At 40.6% G+C, this 21,391-nt stretch overlaps 1 protein-coding gene across 1 annotated transcript in view; it reads right to left on the bottom strand.

Moving 5' to 3' along the window:
- The window catches only part of ATIC (5-aminoimidazole-4-carboxamide ribonucleotide formyltransferase/IMP cyclohydrolase), a 68,316-nt gene that overhangs the window by 13,319 nt on the left and 33,606 nt on the right, over positions 1-21,391 (bottom strand). The window contains exons 8-14 of the mRNA XM_039341909.1: positions 18,920-19,045; positions 18,492-18,599; positions 18,032-18,117; positions 16,809-16,898; positions 14,253-14,381; positions 10,495-10,587; positions 2,077-2,259 (exon numbers count right to left, since the gene is read on the bottom strand). Coding sequence (XP_039197843.1) covers positions 2,077-2,259; positions 10,495-10,587; positions 14,253-14,381; positions 16,809-16,898; positions 18,032-18,117; positions 18,492-18,599; positions 18,920-19,045 — 815 coding nt within the window. The remainder of the gene's footprint in view (positions 1-2,076; positions 2,260-10,494; positions 10,588-14,252; positions 14,382-16,808; positions 16,899-18,031; positions 18,118-18,491; positions 18,600-18,919; positions 19,046-21,391) is intronic.

The raw sequence follows: 21,391 nt of genomic DNA, 5'->3' as shown, positions 1-21,391 counted from the left end.
TTCTGGTCTCAAAGTTATGTATATTGCAATATATATATTCAAACTTATGACATCCCTGCCAAATGTACTTCTTGGTGCCAAAGTTATGTATGTTGCATCACCCTGTTGCCCTTATGACTGACTATAGAGGTGCTGTAACATGATGCCTATCCCCCCCCCATCCTGCCCTGTTGGGTGGCCACAAGCACTGGGCCAGTTTTCCTAGCTCATCAGGTTCCAAGTGTTCCTCCACACCCTGTCACTGATCACTCACTTACCTATTGAAGATCTTCAGAGCTCCAGAACAGGCTGGGCAACACAGCAGAGAAGCAGCTATCATTTTCTCAGATGCTGTTCAAGCTGGGTTTTTTCCTTAGATCTCATGTTCTTACACATACTTGTTTTTGCACACACTGCATGCGCAGGCCGAATTGGATTGCCAGGCTCTCCATTTTCATGCCTGAACCTTGCCAATTGTGCTGCCAGAGACAAAAGAAATTGAGAGCTTGGTGCTTTGATTTGGCCTGTCGTGTATGCCACAGTGAAGATCAGGCAAACAGGGAAGCATCTGCAGGCTGTGGGGTCTCCCCAAGAGAAGGAACTCTCACCATGGATGCGAGCAGCTATTGGGGTGCCCTCCTGCTGCTGCCAGAAAGTGCAGCCTAGGCTCCAGCATCCAAGGCACCAGAGGGAGCAAACAAGGGTGGCACGGGGATCCCAGGCATGGTGTCCGGTGGCAGCTCTGACCTGGTTCGCTATGAGGAGTTTGGACATCCCTGGCGATGGCACTGCTGCGAGTGACTCAATTCTTTTGCTGCCACTCTGCCCGGCTGCCCAACTGCCCACGGTCTTCCTCCTCCAGCCCAAACTAGCTTTCTGGTCTCAATCCCCAACACGGCTCATTTAAATCAGTTACCCAGCAGCACATAAAGGGTCTTCGGTGCTGCCCAGGCTGGAACCAAAGGAGGCCTACAGGGACATGGTAGATCTTCTTACAGACGATTCCATCCGTGTGCAAAAATGAGCCTATGTAAGAACGCGAGATCTGAGGAAAAAAAGCAGCTTTGCCAGCATCTGAGAAAAAGTTGCCCACTACATGGCCCAGACTGTTCAAAAGATAAGTGAGTGATTGGTAATAGGAGGTTGATGTGGAGAAGGCACAAGGAGCTCTGGAGACCCCGAGGGGTGGGAAGCAACCATGAGATATCTCAGTGGGTGGGGGGAGGCCTTGAGATGCTGGAAGCAGGTGGTCCTGTTCCTGCACTAGGCCTCCTATGATATTCGTTACTCCTGAGGAACCCCATGTGCACTTAACTACCCATGCATACGATTAACCTATGAATTGGGGAGGGATGAGGCTCATTTATTTAATGTGATTCAGTTAATGTTACAAACTTAATGGGCAGGCTTCGTTACGATTGTATCTCGAGGACTACCAATTAGAATGTTCTCAATCATCATTTTCAAAAAACAGACACATTTTTATGCAGTCCAGACAAAATCTCAGGGATTAGCGACATCAAAAGCCTTTATGGACTGATATGGAAAAGCTATGAAACTGATGGTCCCAATATTATTCTCTTCTAGTAATCCTTCCAAGGGTATGTTAAATAAACAGAAACATGAATAATTTTTTTAGGAAGATATGACAAATGTTATCAAAGTTACCCATCACTTCTGGAATTTAGCTGCTATGAAGGACCAGAACCAGCACAAAATAATGACCTTGTGTTCTATTCTAGACTCTCCCCCAAAATGTAGAAAAAAATAATAGCCGATAAGTGTCCCAAACCTTTGAAAAAACAGACTAACTTCAACAATACTCATTCCGATATGATCCTAATTTGAATATGCATACCATATTTTTGAATAAAGCAAGGATGAATTTCAATGGTTGAAACTCTTGTTTTAAATCATAGTTCATTAGGAACAAACGATTATATGGATCAGTGTTTTTTCAAATTCAACAACTCTGATGAATGGACTTCAACTCCCAGAATTGGAGCTGAGCTTCTCACGATTCTGACTGGAAAATTCTGGGTTGAAATCTACATATGATTTTAGAGTTGTTTGCAGTGATGTGCCTGATTGCTTTACCTCACCAATGGTCCCAGTAACATATTGATCAATAGCATTGGAGATCTCTGCTCTTTTAACTCCAGTTTTGAACTTCATGGAAAGCACTCGTGGGTGATGTCTGAGCCACCAGAATGTTGCCTTGTCTCCAGCCAGGCGGGTACAGTGGATACGGGATTGCTGCCCTGCCCCAATTCCAATCACCTAAAACACACGAAACAATATAATTAAAAGCCATATGAAAAAATTTGTATATACTTCATTATGTCAGTATCACTAAAGGTCATGACAGTGGAATCATATTTTGTTTTCCTTACAGCATTACTAGTAGACAAAGAGTTTTATTATTTCAAATCACAGATTTTCAAGTTAATAGTACAAACTATAAACTTAGGACCTTCTCACTATTCAACTTTTGTTGCTCGGTCCTTTTATTTGTAAAATTATCTTATTTCCGATAAGCTACATTTCTCCTCCAGTGTCTGCAGCACTAGCAGCAGCAGCCTCTGCTTACTCAGCAGAAAATATTCAATTGTCTCACTTTGTAATCCTCTCTCAGGCCTTTTAGAATGAATACTACATACCACTTAAATCAGGAGTGTCAAACTCACCATATGACGTTATGTGATGTGTCTTAACGTATCGCGACTTTTTCCCCATTACCGGAGCTGGGGTAAGCGTGGTTTCGGCATGACGTATCCGGCCCGTGGGCCAGAGTTTGATACCCGACTTAAAGGGAACATTTTTTAGGGAGCTCCTGCCTGAGCTTCTCCACTGATGTCACATTAACTGACTCTCTGGAAACTGACTGCCTTTTACTCGTTCTATAGGCACTGCAGGAGGTTCAACAAGAAGCAAAACAAGTCTCAGGATTCATCTCTTGCAATTAAAAGGAAATCCAGGGATACCTTTTCATCCCATACCTAATCCCTTAGACCAGAGCTCCCCAATCTTTCTAGGTTGGCAGCCCGAAGGGAAAGGGAGCAGTAGGGAAATGTTTGCACTTCTCCTACGTGCGCACAGGCGTGCGCACAGCAGGGGCACTAGCATTTGCATGCAGGCACAAGAGGGCCACATGCACCTGTGGGGCTGGCACCCATGCACATGCGCAAACAGGCCACTAACGCCTGAGTGCATACACAAACAAGCCACTAGCATTAACCTGCATGTGCAAACGGGTTACTAGCGCCCCTGCGCATGTGCAAACGGGGCCGCTAGCCATTCCTGCGGCCTGGTTGCCAAAAGGCCTTGGTCTGGTACTGGGCCTCGGCCCATAGATTGGGGACCCCTGCCTTAGACTATAAACTTCTCAGATTATTGTTCCTTCCCCTTGTTGAACTCTGCTGCAAAATTTCCTTGTTTAGTTATATATATCAAGCTACAAACCCTACTGGCTTTACATATATATATGTATAACTCAACTAGACCGGTGACGAGGTCCAGGAGCCGAGTGCAAACACTGATCAACCCTATAAAAGTCTCTCTCATTGACTAGCATTAAACCCTGACAATGTCAGTAGTTTTCCAACGAAAGCTTGGTAACTTATTAAACTTTTCTAGTTTAAATTTTTCCTGGTGTTCATGTTTGGTTTGTTTTTTGCAGTATGAGTATACCCAGGAATCGTATTTTTAATGATATTATTGACAATTATGATAGAGCAGTACTGCTCATAGCTAGAAGATGGGAGAAACTGGCACGTCGTATCTCAGCCAATTATCGCAAGCTGGCGTTTTTACACAACTGTATCTGGGAAGATCTACCCCCCAGGTCATTGAGAAGAAGACCCATTATTGACTCTGAAGAGTGCCAACAGGCAGTCCGCCAGTTCCAACGCCACACCGTACGTGCACTCATTAATGATCTGCACAGACACATAGGCACTCTAAGAGTATGGGTTCAAGACCATCGTGAGCAATGCAGCACGGAACTGACAGACCAGCATTTCCAGGCGTTAGACCACCACATCTGGCAAACCTCTAAGAGAACAAGCCAACATATGACGGTAGTACTCCAATGCAAAATGGATACCCTATGGAGGTTGGAAAATAACGACCTTACAGATAGACTGGTACATAACCTGTCCTCAAAAACATTGACTCATTCACAACTCACTTTACTACAGTGGGATACAGGATACAATCTTATGGATGCGCACATACTAGATTTCGTGGCAGCATTGGAGCCCGCTATGTATCACATTGAGGCAGGAGACGAAGTTAAGAACTCCATTAAACAGCAGGTCACCGGATTGCTAATGAGCCATAGGCGCTGCCAAATGCTGTCCAGGGATGAAATGGAGGCCTTGGAACAACTTAGAAAGGATGACTCCATTGTTATACTGCTGACGGACAAGGGGAGGGCGACGATGGTTATGGACAGAACGCTTTATGTAGACAAAGCGCTGGAATTACTCAAAGACGAAACAGCATATAGGGTTACTAGCAAGGACCCCATGACCACACTCAAAAACCATATCAACAAGTTGCTCAATGGTTTTAAACGCAGTAGGAAGATAGGTGATGACATCCTGAGGAGGATACACCCGAGTGACTCGGCGTTAGCTAGGTTCTATGGATTACCCAAGATCCATAAGGAAGGCGTCCCCCTCCGCCCCATTGCCTCATTTAGAGACACTCCAACCTCGGGCCAGGCTAAGTGGCTTAGTAACCACATTTGCCACCTCGTCAGCGATAGTACTACCACTGTAAAATCGGCAGAGGAGTTCCTAGGCAAGATCAAAACCCTAAGGGTGGAGGAAGATGAGATGATGGTGTCTTTTGACGTCACCTCACTCTTTACCTCCATCCCACAAGATCTGGCGGTTGCAGTTTTAAAAAACCGCCTGGATAAAGGGGATAGGGGACAGCACCAGGACTCCCTACACATTGAGGATTTGGTGAGGCTAATAGAGGCGTGCCTAAAAACCTACTTCACCTTCCAGGGCGTCACGTTTGAGCAGATTAAAGGAACACCTATAGGGTCTCCTATCTCAAGTGTCATAGCGGAGGCAGTGCTCCAGCAATTAGATCTCATGGCGATGACCCAATATCAACCCAAGTTTTGGGCCCGTTATGTAGATGACACATTCGTAGTCATCAAAAGATGCCAGAAAACTAACTTTATGGGCATACTAAACTCGGTATACCCAGATATCGCATTTACAGTGGAGGAAGAGAACCAGGGTTCGTTGGCTTTCCTGGATGTGTTGGTCCACCACCAACCAGATGGATCCCTGTGTACGAGGGTATACGTAAACCAACACATACGGATAGAATCCTCCACTATAAAAGCAACCATCCGGTATCCCATAAAGTCAGTTGCATCAGAACGTTGTTCAGACGGGTAAATTCCCACTGCAGTACGGCTGAGGCTAAAATGGAAGAAAAGAACCATCTCTTCCGTATCTGCAGACGTAAAGGCTACCCGACGAGGTTCATTAAGTGCCATAGCATACCACCCAAACCCCGGGAGAACCTGCAAACTGGCAGATCACCATCACAGATGACAGACATCTCCCTCCCCTACATCAATAATGTCTCCGAAGAGACAGCCAGACTCCCCACAACGCCCCAAGGACTCACTCCCCAACATGGAGAAATCTGCGGTGGTATATAAGATCGATTGTGAAAACTGCCGCAGTAACTATGTGGGAGAGACCTCCAAGAGATTAAAAACTCGGGTCCATGAGCATAAACTGGCTATCAAAAGGGTGAGCAATATTCACAGTTTTGGACGCATATGGCTGAGTTTGGCCACCAATTTGATTTCAACAAGGTACACATCCTGTCCAGCGATACCACAAAAGGGGGCCGGTTACTTAAAGAAGCTTGGCTCTCCGATAGGGATTCAATCAACCAGCGCACTGATCTCTGCCTGGCGCACCAGACGTTGAGGACGTGGAGCATACACAACCGCCCACCCCAACAAAGACAACCCAGCTATGTGCCATGCAATCAAGAGAATGAGGCCATGGAAGAAACAACCACCCGTCAGCAGCCCCCGGGCACCTCAGTGGTGCCCAGCAACAGCTGATAAACCCTCCCGCTCCGGGGATATGCACGCGCCCCCAAAGAACTAGAAGGCTACCATATAATAAAGGAACAACGCCTAGCATAACAAGAGATCCCCCGAAAAATCCGGAGGAAGTCTCATCCCCTACTGAGGGGATGGGGACTGGAGCATACCGGCGGACCACCACGGTGGAGATTCTGAGTTGGCTGGAGAACGATACCCAGGACACCCGTACGGGTGCCGCATCAATGAGACACGGAGGTGGCGGGAACAGAGCCAGGGGGAGTCATTTGGATATGGAGCCGGCAGCCCCACGATGACAACTCGCTCGCACCTAAGAGGGAAGAAAGTTACTCCACCAGCCCATTCAGTATGCATGCGCAGGACCACGGGTGAAGAACGTGTGGATTCACACACGCAGCACGATGGTGCCCCCGTGGGAGGCAAACGCGGATGCCCAACATTGAGCAGGAACCGTGGGTCCCAATGAAAGTCACAAAGCGACGCTCAAGATGACATGGATGCAAAGTACGCTGAAAAAGGAGGGAAGGGAGTAGAAGACAGGAGAGATGAAACATACATGGATTACACCCACGTAGATGGGGGGAAGAGAACGGAAGGTAAAGAGCAGGGGGAGATGCCCAACACACAGCCCAATGGGGTGAGAAAGAACGGGGGCTTGAATGAAGCGCACAGCAAGAAAAAGGGGGGAAGGAGCAAGGAGGCAACGGTTAGCCAAAAAAAGGGAGGAAAGGGTTTTGTTTGGCTTAAGAACCTGTGATGAGGGGGTGAGTAGTGATACATATACAGATAAGGGGAGTAGAAAAAGTATAAATACCAATGCTAAGGATACGTCCAAAACACAGCCCAATCAACTAGGACTGGTGACGAGGTCCAGGAGCCGAGTGCAAACACTGATCAACCCTATAAAAGTCTCTCTCATTGACTAGCAATAAGCCCTGATGATGTTGGTAGTTTTCCAACGAAAGCTTGGTAACTTATTAAACTTTTCTAGTTTAAATTTTTCCTGGTGTTCATGTTTGGTTTGTTTTTTGCAGTATACCCAGGAATCGTATTTTTAATGATATTATACACATACATACACACACACACACACACACACACACACGTTTTCTGAGGTTTTCGCGGGTGTTTGTATGTAGATCTTTGGTTATTCAGGTTTTCTCCCGCGTCAAATTGGAAGTGTCTTGGCAACATTTCGACGAAGTCTCATTCGTCATCTTTAGGCTGGTGTTTTCGGCTTCGTGCTTCTAGGAGCCTAGAAGCCGAAAACACCAGCCTGAAGATGACGAATGAGACTTCATCGAAATGTCGCCAAGACAATTCCAATTTGACGCAGGAGAAAACCTGAATAACCAAAGACATACATACATACATACAGTTATTCAGGTTTTCTCCTGCGTCAAATTGGAAGTGTCTTGGCGACATATGCAGGAAGTTTTTCAGACAGATGTCTGATTGACTACACCTTGACATTTTTTTAACTGCTATACTGCAGTTTTACTTTTTACAATCTCTGCCTAGTATGTAAATTGCCCAGGTTCGAATCCCATAAAGGGTGTGGCTAACTGAAGAGAGAAGAATGAGCTTGAAATGGCCATCTTAGTCTCCCAATTTAATTCTTTAACTCTTTGTCAGAAAAAGAAATTTGTATATATATATGTCTCCATCTATCTTTTAAACTATATCAAAAACTGAAATAAAATACGAATCAAACTCTGAATTGAAAAAGCTTTAAGATACTCAGCCCTATCCCTTGGTGACCTCATTTGTCATATACCTCCTGTAGTTCTTGGAGGTTTGACCCATTCCTCTTTAAGAAGCCAAATCTATGTCTACTTTTAGGCATACCATCCACTATCACTAAACACATAACTATCTTTTTAAGCTGTGGTCATTTTGTGGATATATTTGTGCTCATTAACCATCATCACTCTTTAATTCTATAGTCTAGCAGGCAAATCTCTGCCTATGCATAAAACTATTAAAACGTCATTAATCTAGGTCAGGGGTTCCAACCGGGGGTGCGAGACAATATTCCAGGGGATGCAAAAACTTGGATTTTCAAAATTATAGTGTATATGCATAATTTGTTGCCGTTATTTCAAACTTTTGTAAGGGGTGGGAGAATATATCAGAAGTGTTCTAGGGGTGCACGATATAGAAAAGATTGGGAGCCGCTGACAGACAAAACAAGAAATTAGCTCAAGCCTCAGTATATATGTGTGTAACCCAAATATACTAATCAAGTATATGAGTGTCTAAAATGACCTGAGATCTGTCATTTTAAATTGAAAGAGTGTACATCAGCAAAAGATCTTTGTCTGTTCTGGATGATTCCCTTAGTACATTTTCGTTAAGTACTATATAAGGCAAAGGGCAGCAACTACTCTCATGCCAATAAATTGAATTGGCAATATATTCCTAGATGTATACTACCTATCCCGTCCAGCTCTGCTCTTGAATAACCCTTTGAGAGCACAAACAAATCATAGGATGCAGTGAATTGACGTTTTTGATTAAAATGAAGAAATGAAAATGCTTGAATAAGAACATGTTTTTTAAAAGTCAAGTTTTATTAAACCTCATGAAGAACATGAGCTTGGCATGACAAAAAAGCTACATGGCTTCTTTAAAAATAAATAAAAACAGTAAGATGCCACTTGATGCCTTTATTTGAAAGAAGATCCCATCATGCAGCCCTGCCATTCATATAAAGTAAACATGCAAAGGACCAAACTTTATAGTTATGAAACTATATTCCTTTCAAAATATTTGGAGTCCTTCAACTTTCCTTTAATAATAGAATCAGGTGGAAAGAGCTATTTATCCCATTCAGCCCAATCTACTAATTATTCTAAATTAAGCCACCCTGACAGATGACTGTTTTCTGCTGACTGAATACACCTTGTGTAGGGAAGAATCACCACCTTTCTGAGTTGTTGGCTCTGTGGTCAAACTGCTCATATTGTTAAGAAATATATCTTTTCAATCAAGATCTGCTCTCCTACAAACTGGGCTTAATACTCAAGCTGGGGTTCAATCCAGCAGAATAAACTGAACTGATTACATTCTACACAGTGTACTTCTGTTAATGCACTTTAAAATTGCATTTGTATTCTTTTTGAGATATGTACACTATTATAATTCAATATGCAATCAGCTAGTATTTTAAGATCTTTTTCACAAATATGATTGTCAAGCACAATATTCCACATTACCTACCGGTACTTTATTTTTGGACTTAATGTCAGCCACTTAATATTTTTCTCGAATTTGAAAGGAATGCTTTTTGAGTATGAATATGATTTTCAAGCGAACTATATATCTTCTTGATTGACATCCACTCAATTCAGTGCTCAATTAGCTTTTGTCAATCATTTTTGCTGATAAAGATACTGTATACCCACTATTTATTAAATAAGTTTTCTTATTAAAAATATAGATACGATTCTAATCTAAATCTTATTCTTGTTCCATCTTTGCTGCCTAGTAGTAATTACTGTGTTCAAGGGGCTTGTACATAATCTGACACAGAATCTTCCTAGATAATGTCAGAAGTCGGTAGTTCTTCATATCCCCCTTTCCCTTGCTTTGCAATATGGCACTTCAGCCTTTCTTAAGAATAATTTTATTTTCATTTCAATAAATGAAGCAAGCCAATTATTTCTCAATTATTTCAATACATTCATGAAATCACTCTTTAAACCAAGAAAGGCTTAACTTCACATAATCTTCCATGATGTATACAACTGCATTTTCTAAAAAGAAAGGGCCATTTACCAGCTTTAGCTTTGACAGATAAAACTAAACTCCTTTCATTTGCCTAATTAATTTCCCAGGATCTCTACATAAAGATGGTGAGAAAACTAAGATTAATGAGTGCAGCAAGAATTCTGATTTGAGCTACTGAAAGCCCAGAAGTCCACAACATCAGAATGTACAGACTGGGTAGGATCACCGATGATTTAGTAATTCAAAATATGAACAAAGCCTTATAACAGAAAGACAGCCTAGTACTTTTACACAATATTTAACTTAATGTATGTGAAAAAATGTGTATATCAGATCCGAGAATGTTGTTGAACAATCAACAACTGACTATAGAGCATGCTAGTTAGAACCTGCATGGATTACATTTTGTTAAATTAAATTATGAGCTTTGATAGAATCTTTAAATGCCCTTATCACTGCTTGATATCATAGCACTCTTCATATTCTTAAAAGACCATCTCACACAACTAGATGAAAACTGTTATTGTCCAGGATAACAATTTATATGTTAGAAACATTAGGAACAATTTTATAACAGTAAGATCTGTTTTGACAGCAATCAGTTTTAAAATTGAACAGTAAATCAGGAAGAACAATGAAACACTCTCCTCTAAATGTCCCCGTGTACATACCTGCCCATTCTTGGTATAGCAAACAGAATTAGACTGAGTATATTTAACAGCAATAGTGGCAACAATGAGATCTCTGATAGCTGAATCAGGCAACTGAAACAAAGAAGAGATTATTACAAAGGCATCTTGGGTCTTTAAAGGTAAATGAAAACACCACCTGGTAGAGATAGTCCTCAACTTACAATTAGTCAGTTAACAACTTTTCAAGGTTACAATGGCCTTGGAAAGATGATTTATTAAGGCCGTGAAGCATTTCCAGACATCAAAAAATTTTGCTCCCCCCCATCCACATTCCATAACTGCATTTCAGGTGCTTAGCAACCAACTCCCATTTACAACTAGTTGCCATGCCAAGCATCCCATAATCATGTGATCACCTAATCTTCTCTGCCAGCTTTCTCAGAAAATCAAAAAGAAGTTGGAGGGAAGGTTGCCAGGTGGAAGGGAGCTGAAATTCTCTGACAGGAGGCAGAAATAGCTAAAATCCTTCAGCAGGCAGCTTTCATTCTGTCCATTTAATGGACCAGGAGATCACTTAACAACTGGGAGCACCAGGATTGCAGTCATTGAGGAAGCAGTCACATGAATATCTTGCTTAATGACTGTTTCACTAAACAACCAGGATTCTGGTCCCAATTGTGGTTGTAAGTCACAAACTGTCAAAATCAGGAATTCTTGAAGAAGTAACAGCCTGGCCTGGTTTCTGGAATTCTTTCCAACTCCTTAATAGCTCTACTCTGGTCACATGACCAGGAAGGGAAAGGAGGTTTAAAATGGAAGACTCAGCACTATTATGAATATCAGCAACATTCTAAGTCAGGGCTTTTCAACCATTTCACCCATTGTACCACTTTTAGGATATGGCAGTATCCGAGTACCACCAGTCGCCTAGCAAGGTGTCAAAAACTTGAGGACCAAAAAAAAAAAAAAAAAAAAGGAAAAAACTAATGAAGTACAGGTAGTCCTTGACTTACAACAGTTCGCTTAATGACTGTTCGAAGTTACAATGGCACTGAAAAAAGTGCCCCCCAAGCCACAGCCGAGCAAGATACTTGCCTGCCCGCCCGGCGGTGCTCTTCCTCCTGTCCGAGGTTTTCATTGCTGTGAGCATTTCTGTTGAGGATTGGCAGCGGGGGTGGAGTGGGGGGCGTTTGGTTTTTATTCCCCCCATCTGCTGGGTGGTTGCAACAGGTTTTAGTCACTTCACATGACCCTGGGACACTGTGACCGTCATAAATATGAATCAGTTGCTAAGCATCTGAATGTAAATCACAAGACCCTGAAGATGCTGCAACATTCCAGCTGATCGGCACTTCTTCAGGGCTCAGCAGAAGCGCCAGGATCAGCGCCGAGCTCCAGCTGGAGCCTGGCGCTGATCCTGGCGCTTCCGCTGAGCCCTGACAGCTCTGCAGTTCCAGCCATCTCTCGCTCAGGCTTGTGCAGTGCTGCCACCGGTTCAGCTCATTCCCCTCCCCCGCTATCACTTTTCTAAGATGGTCACGTACCACCTGCCAGGTGCCAATGTACCACAGGTGGTACCCATACCATTGGTTGAAAAGCCCTGTTCTAAATCACATAGGATTACACTAATTTTTCTTTTCCCGTTTTTTTTTTGTCTTCCATCCCAGCTGAACCCACGCCATTTTCAAATTTGACCTTTTCTTTTGTTGGTTTCTCTGCACACCAAATGAGGTCTCATTCTGTTCATTTTTCAGAGAATTATCCTGCTGATGGACAGATCAGTTAGTTATTTGGCTAATGGGCAATTAATTAGGGGCTGTTCTGACCCCTGACTTTGAATTGTATCATTCATCAGCATGCCCAAATTATATTATTCCAAATACAAAAAGTTGGGTGGTTGAATTACAATAAAAATGTTTTTTAATGGAAGGGAATTTCTTAAAATATCAGAGTTATGAATTCCAGTTTAAAAAGCTTACCAATATCTCTTTGTTTAATGTCTATCAAACAAATCATCCAGGTCATGGTTGTCCCAAAAGTGTTTTTTTCTAAAAGGCAACTGGACTTTGTTTTTTTCCTTGAAAAAATTTCGCTTCTCATCCAAGAAAGGTTCTTCAGAACTGATGAGAAGCGAAATGTTTTCAAGGAAAAACCCCAAGTACAATGGCCTTTTGGAAAAGCACCGTTGGGGCTTTTTATTTGTTATATGTTTCAGCAACACATTTTTCATCTCCTGCATAACCACACTATTTCCTATTATTCATTGTCTGCATGCCATGCATTTTAGTCAGGTAGAGCTTCAAAGGTGATCCTGTTGAATGCTACCTGGATTTAAACATCTGATGTAGCTCCACAAGTGACTAGACCCTCTGTTTGCAGATAATCCCAGTTCAAACCTGGTGTCTCCAATCATGGCTACCAAAGAAATCCTAAAAAAATATTTTGAATAAAATTTGCCAGTACTGAGCTAAACTGTAAGGACCCACCCCACTTTGCATCTTAAGAAGACAGAACTCTTGAAATAATTCTTCCAACAGGCATCCTTTATTAAGAGAAAATGGTTGCAGGTGTTCTAGACAGGACTTGGGGTCCAAGCTCTCCCATTCAAGGTTTTAAGGGGTTCCCCAGTAACCCTACCCAATCACCCCCTTCTTTCAGCGACAGTCTCAGGCATTACACTCCCACCCCCTTTTCCTTACTGCCGACTGGATTGAGACTTCAAAGACAATTACATGAAGGTAATAGCCCGTTTGTTATGGTTAGTCCTTTTGGTGATATACACATCCAGTTCCTTTGAAGTGTACCGAAGGAAGTGAGGGCCATAAAACCCCTTTGTTCACCCCCTTCCCTTCATCGTATGACAGAATCCAGAGAAGGCAGAAATGGGGTTTTCTATAGTTGATAACTAGAGATGAAATATAATTGGATTCTGACATAAACAGGAAGGTTGCTTCATAGCCATAATCAATGTTAATGTTTTTGCTGTTCTTTGAGCCATCTTGCCTTACCCAGCCAACCCAAAGTTACTGTTGTTGCAACTGGACCTTGATCACCAGAGAAGGAGTGTTGACTTTAGAGGTTGTTTTTTTTTAGATATCTAGCTTGTGTCAGAAAGAGTAAACTGTTTCACAAATCATTCTCATAGCTAATGGTCTGTGTCAATGGCAGAGAAGATTCTCCACCTATGATCAATAATAGGAAATCAGTAGGATAGTTTTTGGCTATTCTAAAGCAAGCAGAAAGTGCCCCAAAACAGCAGCATAAAGACTAAACCAAACTTACCATAAACCCTTTCCCCTTTCCTAATCCGGATTAATAAAGCAAAAAATCCAAAACTTTTTTTCAGTAACTACTTGTTCTTGAACCTGCCACGTCTGTAGTAGCAACAGATTTGTCAGTGTGTGTTCTAGATAGATATTAGAGCAAATTCTGCTAGCTACATTCTTCTGGGGCTGGTTCTTTAAAGAAAAAACTCCCTCTCTTGTAATTGCAATCCAGTTCAAACATAAATTGAATTTCGTATCTAATACTTCCAATCTTTTGTTCTTCATGTTTTCTGTCTATACAGAACTTGCACAAACAGAGCAATTTTCACCATCTGGTTCATAAGCAATCTTACCCAGGGTTTTCAAAAGTGATTGTTAACAGCCCTGTTGATAGAGATCCTTTTAACAGCAGATGCAATAGGACTAAGCATTACTATTGGAACTAATCCCATTTTCATTCAAGATGACATATCAATTAAATACCTAACTTGCAGATAGCCCTGATGTCAAAACATGCTTTTTCCTACTTACATTTTTATTTTTAGTAACGATGTTTTTGAACAGTGATCGATCAATCACACCGTCATTCCTCTTCTGCATTAAATGCAATCCAAAGAGAGTACGGATTTCATTTTGCTCTGGCTCAAAAGTTGGATCCATCTAAAATCAGAAAAAGATTGCATATTCTTAACTCGTTATTTGGTATCAATTATTATTTATATATATATGCTAAATGTTTGGATTGCCAACAAAGAGTTAAAGGGAGACTGGTATAGCTATTTTAGCAATCCAAAAATTTAGCGTATAAATGATGTCGCAGTAGCAACTGCTGCCTGTGGATGGCCCTAGATTGGGCTGATACAAGCAAAAGATTTCTTCTTCCCATATTTGGGCCGACAGGGTGCATCTCAAAAAAACCCCAAAACCACTCAGGACATATGTATGTATGTATGTATGTATGTATGAATGATATGTATATAATACAATATATTAACATAATATGGAGCCATAAAATTGCAATGGAATGGATGTTATAATTCAATTATCTAAAGAAACTAACCATTTAACTCAGGGGTGTCAAACTGTTGGCCCATGGGCCGGTTCCATCATACCGAAGCCACGCCCACCCCATTGCTGGCAATGCAAAAAGAGCCCCGATATATCGCGACATGTCACATGACATGGCAAGTTTGACACCCGTGATCTAACTGCTTCTGGTATGGCTGCAGTGAGATCATCTCAGGTGTCTTGAAATTTCCTGAGGATACATTCTTGAACTATATGTGTTATAGTTTATTCAGGTGCACCAGTTGCATTCCCAGCTCTTGGCCATTCCCCATTTAAAGAGTTTTGCCTTAGTTCTGGCATGTTCTGTCCTGCTTGTATTCAGGTGGCTCCATATTTTTCAGGGCAACTGCATTCCTGGAAGTGGTTTTGTTGGATCTGTGTGATCTGTTTGGTTGTGCTTATTAAAAGTAGCCCATCTTAATTGCCATTCTTCATCTAGATTATAAGATTGTGGTATGTTATTCCAAATTGGTTCCCTATACTTAAACCTGGTGAGAGGTAGACAGTCTAATATTTTATGTATTGGAATATCTTTCTGCAGTAGCAGTATCATAGCCAATGAAGTTTAGTATCAGTGAGAGTTATTGAAATATCTAACTCCCATTATTTCAAATAGTTAAAAGATGGCCAAGAAATGGTGGTCCTTACAATAACAAGATACAGTTCACAATACTGAAGTGGCATTTGTTTGGTATTCAGGATGTTCAGAATTGCAACCTTCTGCTCATTAATATTTGCTTGTGACTCTAACTTCTCTAACTGGAAAAGAAACCACATGAACACACAAGGAATCCTTTTAAATAAAAGGTGAGTTGGACTGCTCTGCTCAGAATTTGCAGTATTGGGAAGATGTATATATATATGTAACAACTGTAGCTATACTTTATTCTTTTGAGAGCAATTACTCACTTGGGAACCAAACTCACCTGGTCAACCCCAAACTGTTAAATTTCTAATCACCAGGATTAACTTTTTATTATTGTTTCATTCAAAAACTTCAAGAATGAATCTTAAAATATATTTATTACACATCAAGCACATTCTTATTTCATTATTAAATATTATAATAATAATAAACACATGAAACAACATCTGCTTATTCTCAGGTCCTTGGGAAGGGCCCCATAGGTAGATAAAAATGTCAAATGCAGTCTAAACATTTGACTGTGTGACTAACCATAACTTTTTAAAGCTGTGCGTGCTACGTAACTTCCAATGACTTTGGGTGGCTCACAGCGAACAAAGAAATTACAATAAAATAGAGTAAAAGATTTAAAAAATGGCAAAGTCCACTGACCAATCAGAATAACACAAGGGACCTCACTCTCTTTCACCAAAGGTCTGGGTGAAGAGTCAGGTCTCCACAGCTCTTCCAAATAACAGCAGTGGGACTCATCTGGATCTTAGCGGTGTACCTTATTCCAGAAAGCAGGCACTGCTAAAAGTTTCATGCTGATCTGCAAGAGTGATGAGCAGCTTTTTTTGTGTGTTTCTGGGCTCCAATTGGACCTCAGAATGGATGAGGCTGAAATTTTCAGCCTCAATTTTTTGTTTATGCAGAAGCTTAAAGCACCTATTTTGCCCTTTAAACCCACCAAAAGGAAAGGGAAAAATAAAAAGGAAAAATTTGCCAGCTTGTGGGCAGAGGAGGGGCAATTCAAATTTGCCAAAAGGCCTAAACTCAACTATGGGGACAGAGAGGAGGCTAGAGAATTTTACAGAGCTTAAGTGAGGTACTAGGAGAAGGAACATGCAGCCAAGAGATGATCAACCAGGACCGATAGCCAATCAAATGTACTATACTAACACTATACTAACAATAAAAAAAATTGAAGCTCTAATATAAAAACCATTGCAAGCAGTTTAAAGAGGTTTAAGAATGAGAGTTCATATCTTTTTAGCTTAGTTTGTACAAAAACATTTGGAACAGGCAAATCAAGAAATCAGATTTTAGATTGGGAAGCACAATGGAAATAGACACAGATTTAAATCAATTATCCTCAAGAATAAAACACTGACCTGGAGTACACAGTAATTGCCATTTTTTTTTTTGGATAGAATTTTGAGGGCTTCTTCGTCAAAGCCTGGAGCCACAATCCCATCAGACACCTACACAAATAAAGGTTAAACCATGTAGTGGGACAAGAAGACGAACTTTGAGTGCTGATTTTTACATAGCAGAAACAGCAATATTTGTGTACACTACAAAGGAGCAACCAGAATTATACTAATTAAGGAGGAACTCAAAAGAACCAGTAAGGACTGAATTTGGAAAGAGAGGGAGAGAAAAATCAGAGGAGGGGAAATAGAATGAAAAATTTGGAGATTTGACTGACTGGTACTCTGAACATTTTGTCAGGCAACATTTTGCTTAAATGTATGGCACAGATTCACTTCATCACAATAGTTTGAACAGTGGAGGCAACCAGATTTGCAAAATAGAGAGGGGTGTGTGTGTGTGTGTGTGTGTGTGTGTGTGTGTGTTCAGTAGCTATATTCCATGCAAAGTAATTCCTTTGCTGCTGGCTGTGGACCCAAAGTCCCGTCTTGGCATACACTGTGGGGTTTCTCACAACCTAGACATTCTGTGAGTGCTGAGAAGCTTTTGGGCTGGCTGTAGATTTCTTGCCTTCTAAGTAGATTTCTTGCCTTCTAAGTGTGCTATACAATTCCCTGCAGTCTGCACTGGAGTCATCCAACCAGAAAGAGCCTAAAATGTTCCCTCGACCCATACTGGAGTTGCCTACTCTGGAAGCCCTTAGCCAGCACTGCAGAAGTAAACTCAGCATTCTGCGAGTTTCTTTTCACTTTCATAAAGTCCTTTTTCAATTCCATCTTTGAAAGCACTACTTTCCCAATTTCTACTTTGTTATAAATACTAGAAGCAGGATAAGATCAATCGTCTAGTGCAGGAGCACATAATTACTGTGGCTAGGATCCTTATTAGAGCAACAGGGTATGTAGCCATGATGTTCTGATCTCATGCAAGTTTACAGCTTGTGTATTGGTTGTTGGGGGGGGGATGGACAAAAACTAGCCTTATTTGAGGGATGGGGGGGAGGAAATCAATTTCTTAATGTTTCACCCTTTTGACCCATGAAGTCCCCCAACTATCCCCGAATGCATTGTCATTATTTATTTATTTATTTTATTAATTACAAGGTGACTCTGGGCAGTCATACTTTGATAAGAGTTATTTTCAATTGCAAGTATGACTGCAGGAGAAAATGCTAGTTACTGACCTCCCTGGAAATGATCTTAGCTGTAGGAACATCACAGATATCAGATAAAGCAATGAAATCTCCAAAAGATGACATCCTATCAGCACCTGGAAAAAAGTAATGTTTCCAAACTGAGAAACTCTCATTGAGTAAGATCCATGTTTTATATATAGAAGAAAAAACACAGCAGCTGGATGGAACCCGCGCCACGCTGGATCCATTCATTGTAGAGCTTTAAAATATGTAGATACTATTTCTCTATTTGCTGCTTGACAAATCAGATATCTTTCAACTACTTCATAGCAACTGGCATTTTTAAAGTAACTGAACAGGATGAGGTTGCCAGTCATTTCTATAAGATAGATGAGAAAATGCCAAGTAAGCCTTAAACAGTTTGGCCATCATTATACAGACAGGAAGAGCAATAATTCTAACCAGAATGTTAAATGAAAACATGGCCCACTTTTGAGACCCCACTCACCTCTTGCTCTGGCATATGCGGCTGCCAAGGGTGTTAGAGTTGGGTACAAGTCACGCACCATGCAGACCTCAGCTTCTTCCTCAGTGAGGGGCACACCAACAGCGGCACCTAGTAAGTGAAAGACAGTAAAAGCCACTTTTCAGAAGTCTGAAAGTGACTTCTCAAGTTACAAAGGTGTAACGTTATTTCACAAGTTGTCCTGAGGCTCATAATGATTGTCTCTATTCCACATAAATAATGCACATCATTATTTTTCCTAACATTATACACAACTTTGTTAGAAAGTCAATTTCTTTAACTAAAACCCTGATATGTTTTTTACAGGACCATCTCAGAAATAGAGCATCTCTTAAAATGTGAGCCAACATGCTCTCTGAAGAAAATACACCAGTAAGCAACCAGACAAGAACTTGGAAATTCAGTATTACCTGCTGGACTGACGTGCTTGAATGAAGTGGCAGCGGAAATGCCCAATGCTTGCTTCAGCTCCCTGACCAACTGCCAGGCATTCAGAGCATCACACAGATTTATAAACCCTGGGGAACCATTCAGAACTGTGAAGAGATGAAAAGGCTCACTCAGCTATAAAAGCCATTCTTGCAAGAAGGCACCACAAGCATATGTAGACTACATCTGCCATCAATTCAGGTTCAGAACACCAGTTGTGAATAGCTATAAACTCAGACTGTCCGAAAATCCCTTTATGGATCTTAGCTCAAGAAGCATATTATAAAAAAGAAGTGGCAATAAAGATAAATGGTTGACATATCAGGACTTATTGGAAATTTATCAAAGGGAATTTAAAATCAAATTGAAAGAACAATTATAGCAGAAGGATATACAGGTAGTCCTTGACTTACAACCACAATTGAGCCCAGAATTTATGCTGCTAAATGAGAAATTGGTTAAATGAGTTTTGTCCCATTTTTACAACTTTTCTTGTCACATTTGTTAAATGAATCACTGCCGTTGTTAAATTAGTAACACGGTTGTTAAATGAATCTGGCTTCTCCATTGTTTGTCAGAAGGTTGCAAAAAGTGATCACATGACCTTGGGACACAGCAACGGTCACAAATATGAACCACTTGTCAAGTATCCAAATGCAAATCACAAGACCATGGGGATGCTGCAAAGGTCATAAGTGTGAAAGATCGTCGTAAGTCACTTTTCAGTTCTGTTATAACTTTGAATGGTCACTATACAAATTGTTGTAAGTTGAGGATTACCTGCAGTTGTCAATGGTTCTCCCATTTATAGTTATCTGAAAGATTTAAAATGAATAGAAAGACTTATGGTATAAAGCAAAGTAAATCAGAATTTGAAATACAATTGAGTACTATTGATGAACATGTAATTGCTAAAATGTACAAGCTTTTGTTAAAACTTGAAACAGAGAGAGAACAGAATGTATAATAAAGTGGCCTATCAATTTTGGTTATAATATATAGATGGATCAATGGGAGAGGTTAAAAGAGATTTTTTTATAAAACCATGCATCATTGGCACACGATGCCAGAGAAATTTTCTAGAATGTATAAAGATACTTCAAATGTATTTTGAAATGTGAGCAACATGAAGATACATTTTATCACTCCTGGTGTAAAAAGCTAAAAAAAATAGATCCAAACACATACTTTGATACAAAGAATTTTAAAAATTAATATTCTACTGAAGCCAGATCTATTCTTTGTAGGATTAATAGATAGCCATGTATTGGAAGATTATTTCAATATATAATCACAGCAGTACTGTATATACAGAGATGGAAAGATTCCACACTGTCCACTATGGAGGAATGATTGGTGAAATTAACAGATTTTGCTGAAATTTCTTTGATTAGAGAAAATACATTATCTGTATTTATTGCTGACTGAAAGCCTCTTATGGACTTTGCATACAAATAAAAAAATGAACTTTTGACATGGTTTTGATGATTAAACAGGATAGATCACAGAAAGAAGAGCAATACTATGTAACTTTAGCGAGAGAGGTCAAAGTTTATTTGTACTTATAACTGCTGTGAAGAATATTGGAAACCACTTTATATTTTTCTTTCAACTTTTTTTCTTTTCTTGTCTTTTTGGCTTCTCTTTGCTGTCTTTTTTTCTTTTTTCTTTCTTATTATCTATTAGTTGATGTTAGCTTTTACTTTCTTCTTTTAAATTTTTACTAAAAATTACATTCAAAAAAGAATACAGGTTCTCCACATAAGCTCCATATATTACTCCTACTGGCTATAAGTTAGTGATGGTTCTTACTTCTGCTTAGTGAAGTTATGTCAGCTAACTGATTAAGCTCATTTTTTAATCTTTACAGAAGGTATCCAATATTAAAAGGAGCCAGCAGAAATGTGGAGAACTTTTTCTGCCTTCTTGAGACACTCTATGACAGACATGTCAAACTTGCGACATCACGTGACGTCGCACAACATATCAGCAGTTTTGCCATTGCCGGCAATGAGGTGGGCGTGGCTTCCGTGTGATCCATCCGGCCTACAGGCCGGCAGTTTGACACCCCTGCTCTATGACATCTTTTAGGTGCCTGAAGAAAATTACTCTCATCCCTGTAGAGTTTTCTAAAGAGGAATAGGAATTGTGTCTAGTTTGCTTCAGGTTAAGGCAATTACACATTGGCTTGGGAATATTACCAGCATAAGTAGAACAGGGCTCCCAAGTTATGTTCCCATTAGCCTCTTTATCCATTCAGTAACAAACTCCAAAATAGGATTATTTAACTAACAAACATACAGTATAATTCAAATGCAGATATCTCTCTTAGGATTGAAATCTGAAAGTTACTATCTGAGGGGATGGTGAAAGAAAAAAAGAGGTAGGGATGAGAATAAGGGTAGAGCTACAGTAATATCATTAAGAGTTCAAAAAAGTACATGAACAGTTGG

The sequence above is a fragment of the Crotalus tigris genome, unplaced genomic scaffold, assembly GCF_016545835.1.
Source record: "Crotalus tigris isolate CLP2741 ecotype Arizona unplaced genomic scaffold, ASM1654583v1 scf7180000017774.6281472, whole genome shotgun sequence".
Lineage (NCBI taxonomy): Eukaryota > Metazoa > Chordata > Lepidosauria > Squamata > Viperidae > Crotalus > Crotalus tigris.
Note: the sequence above shows the minus strand (reverse complement) of the source record. Positions and strands in the feature narration are given on the sequence as shown.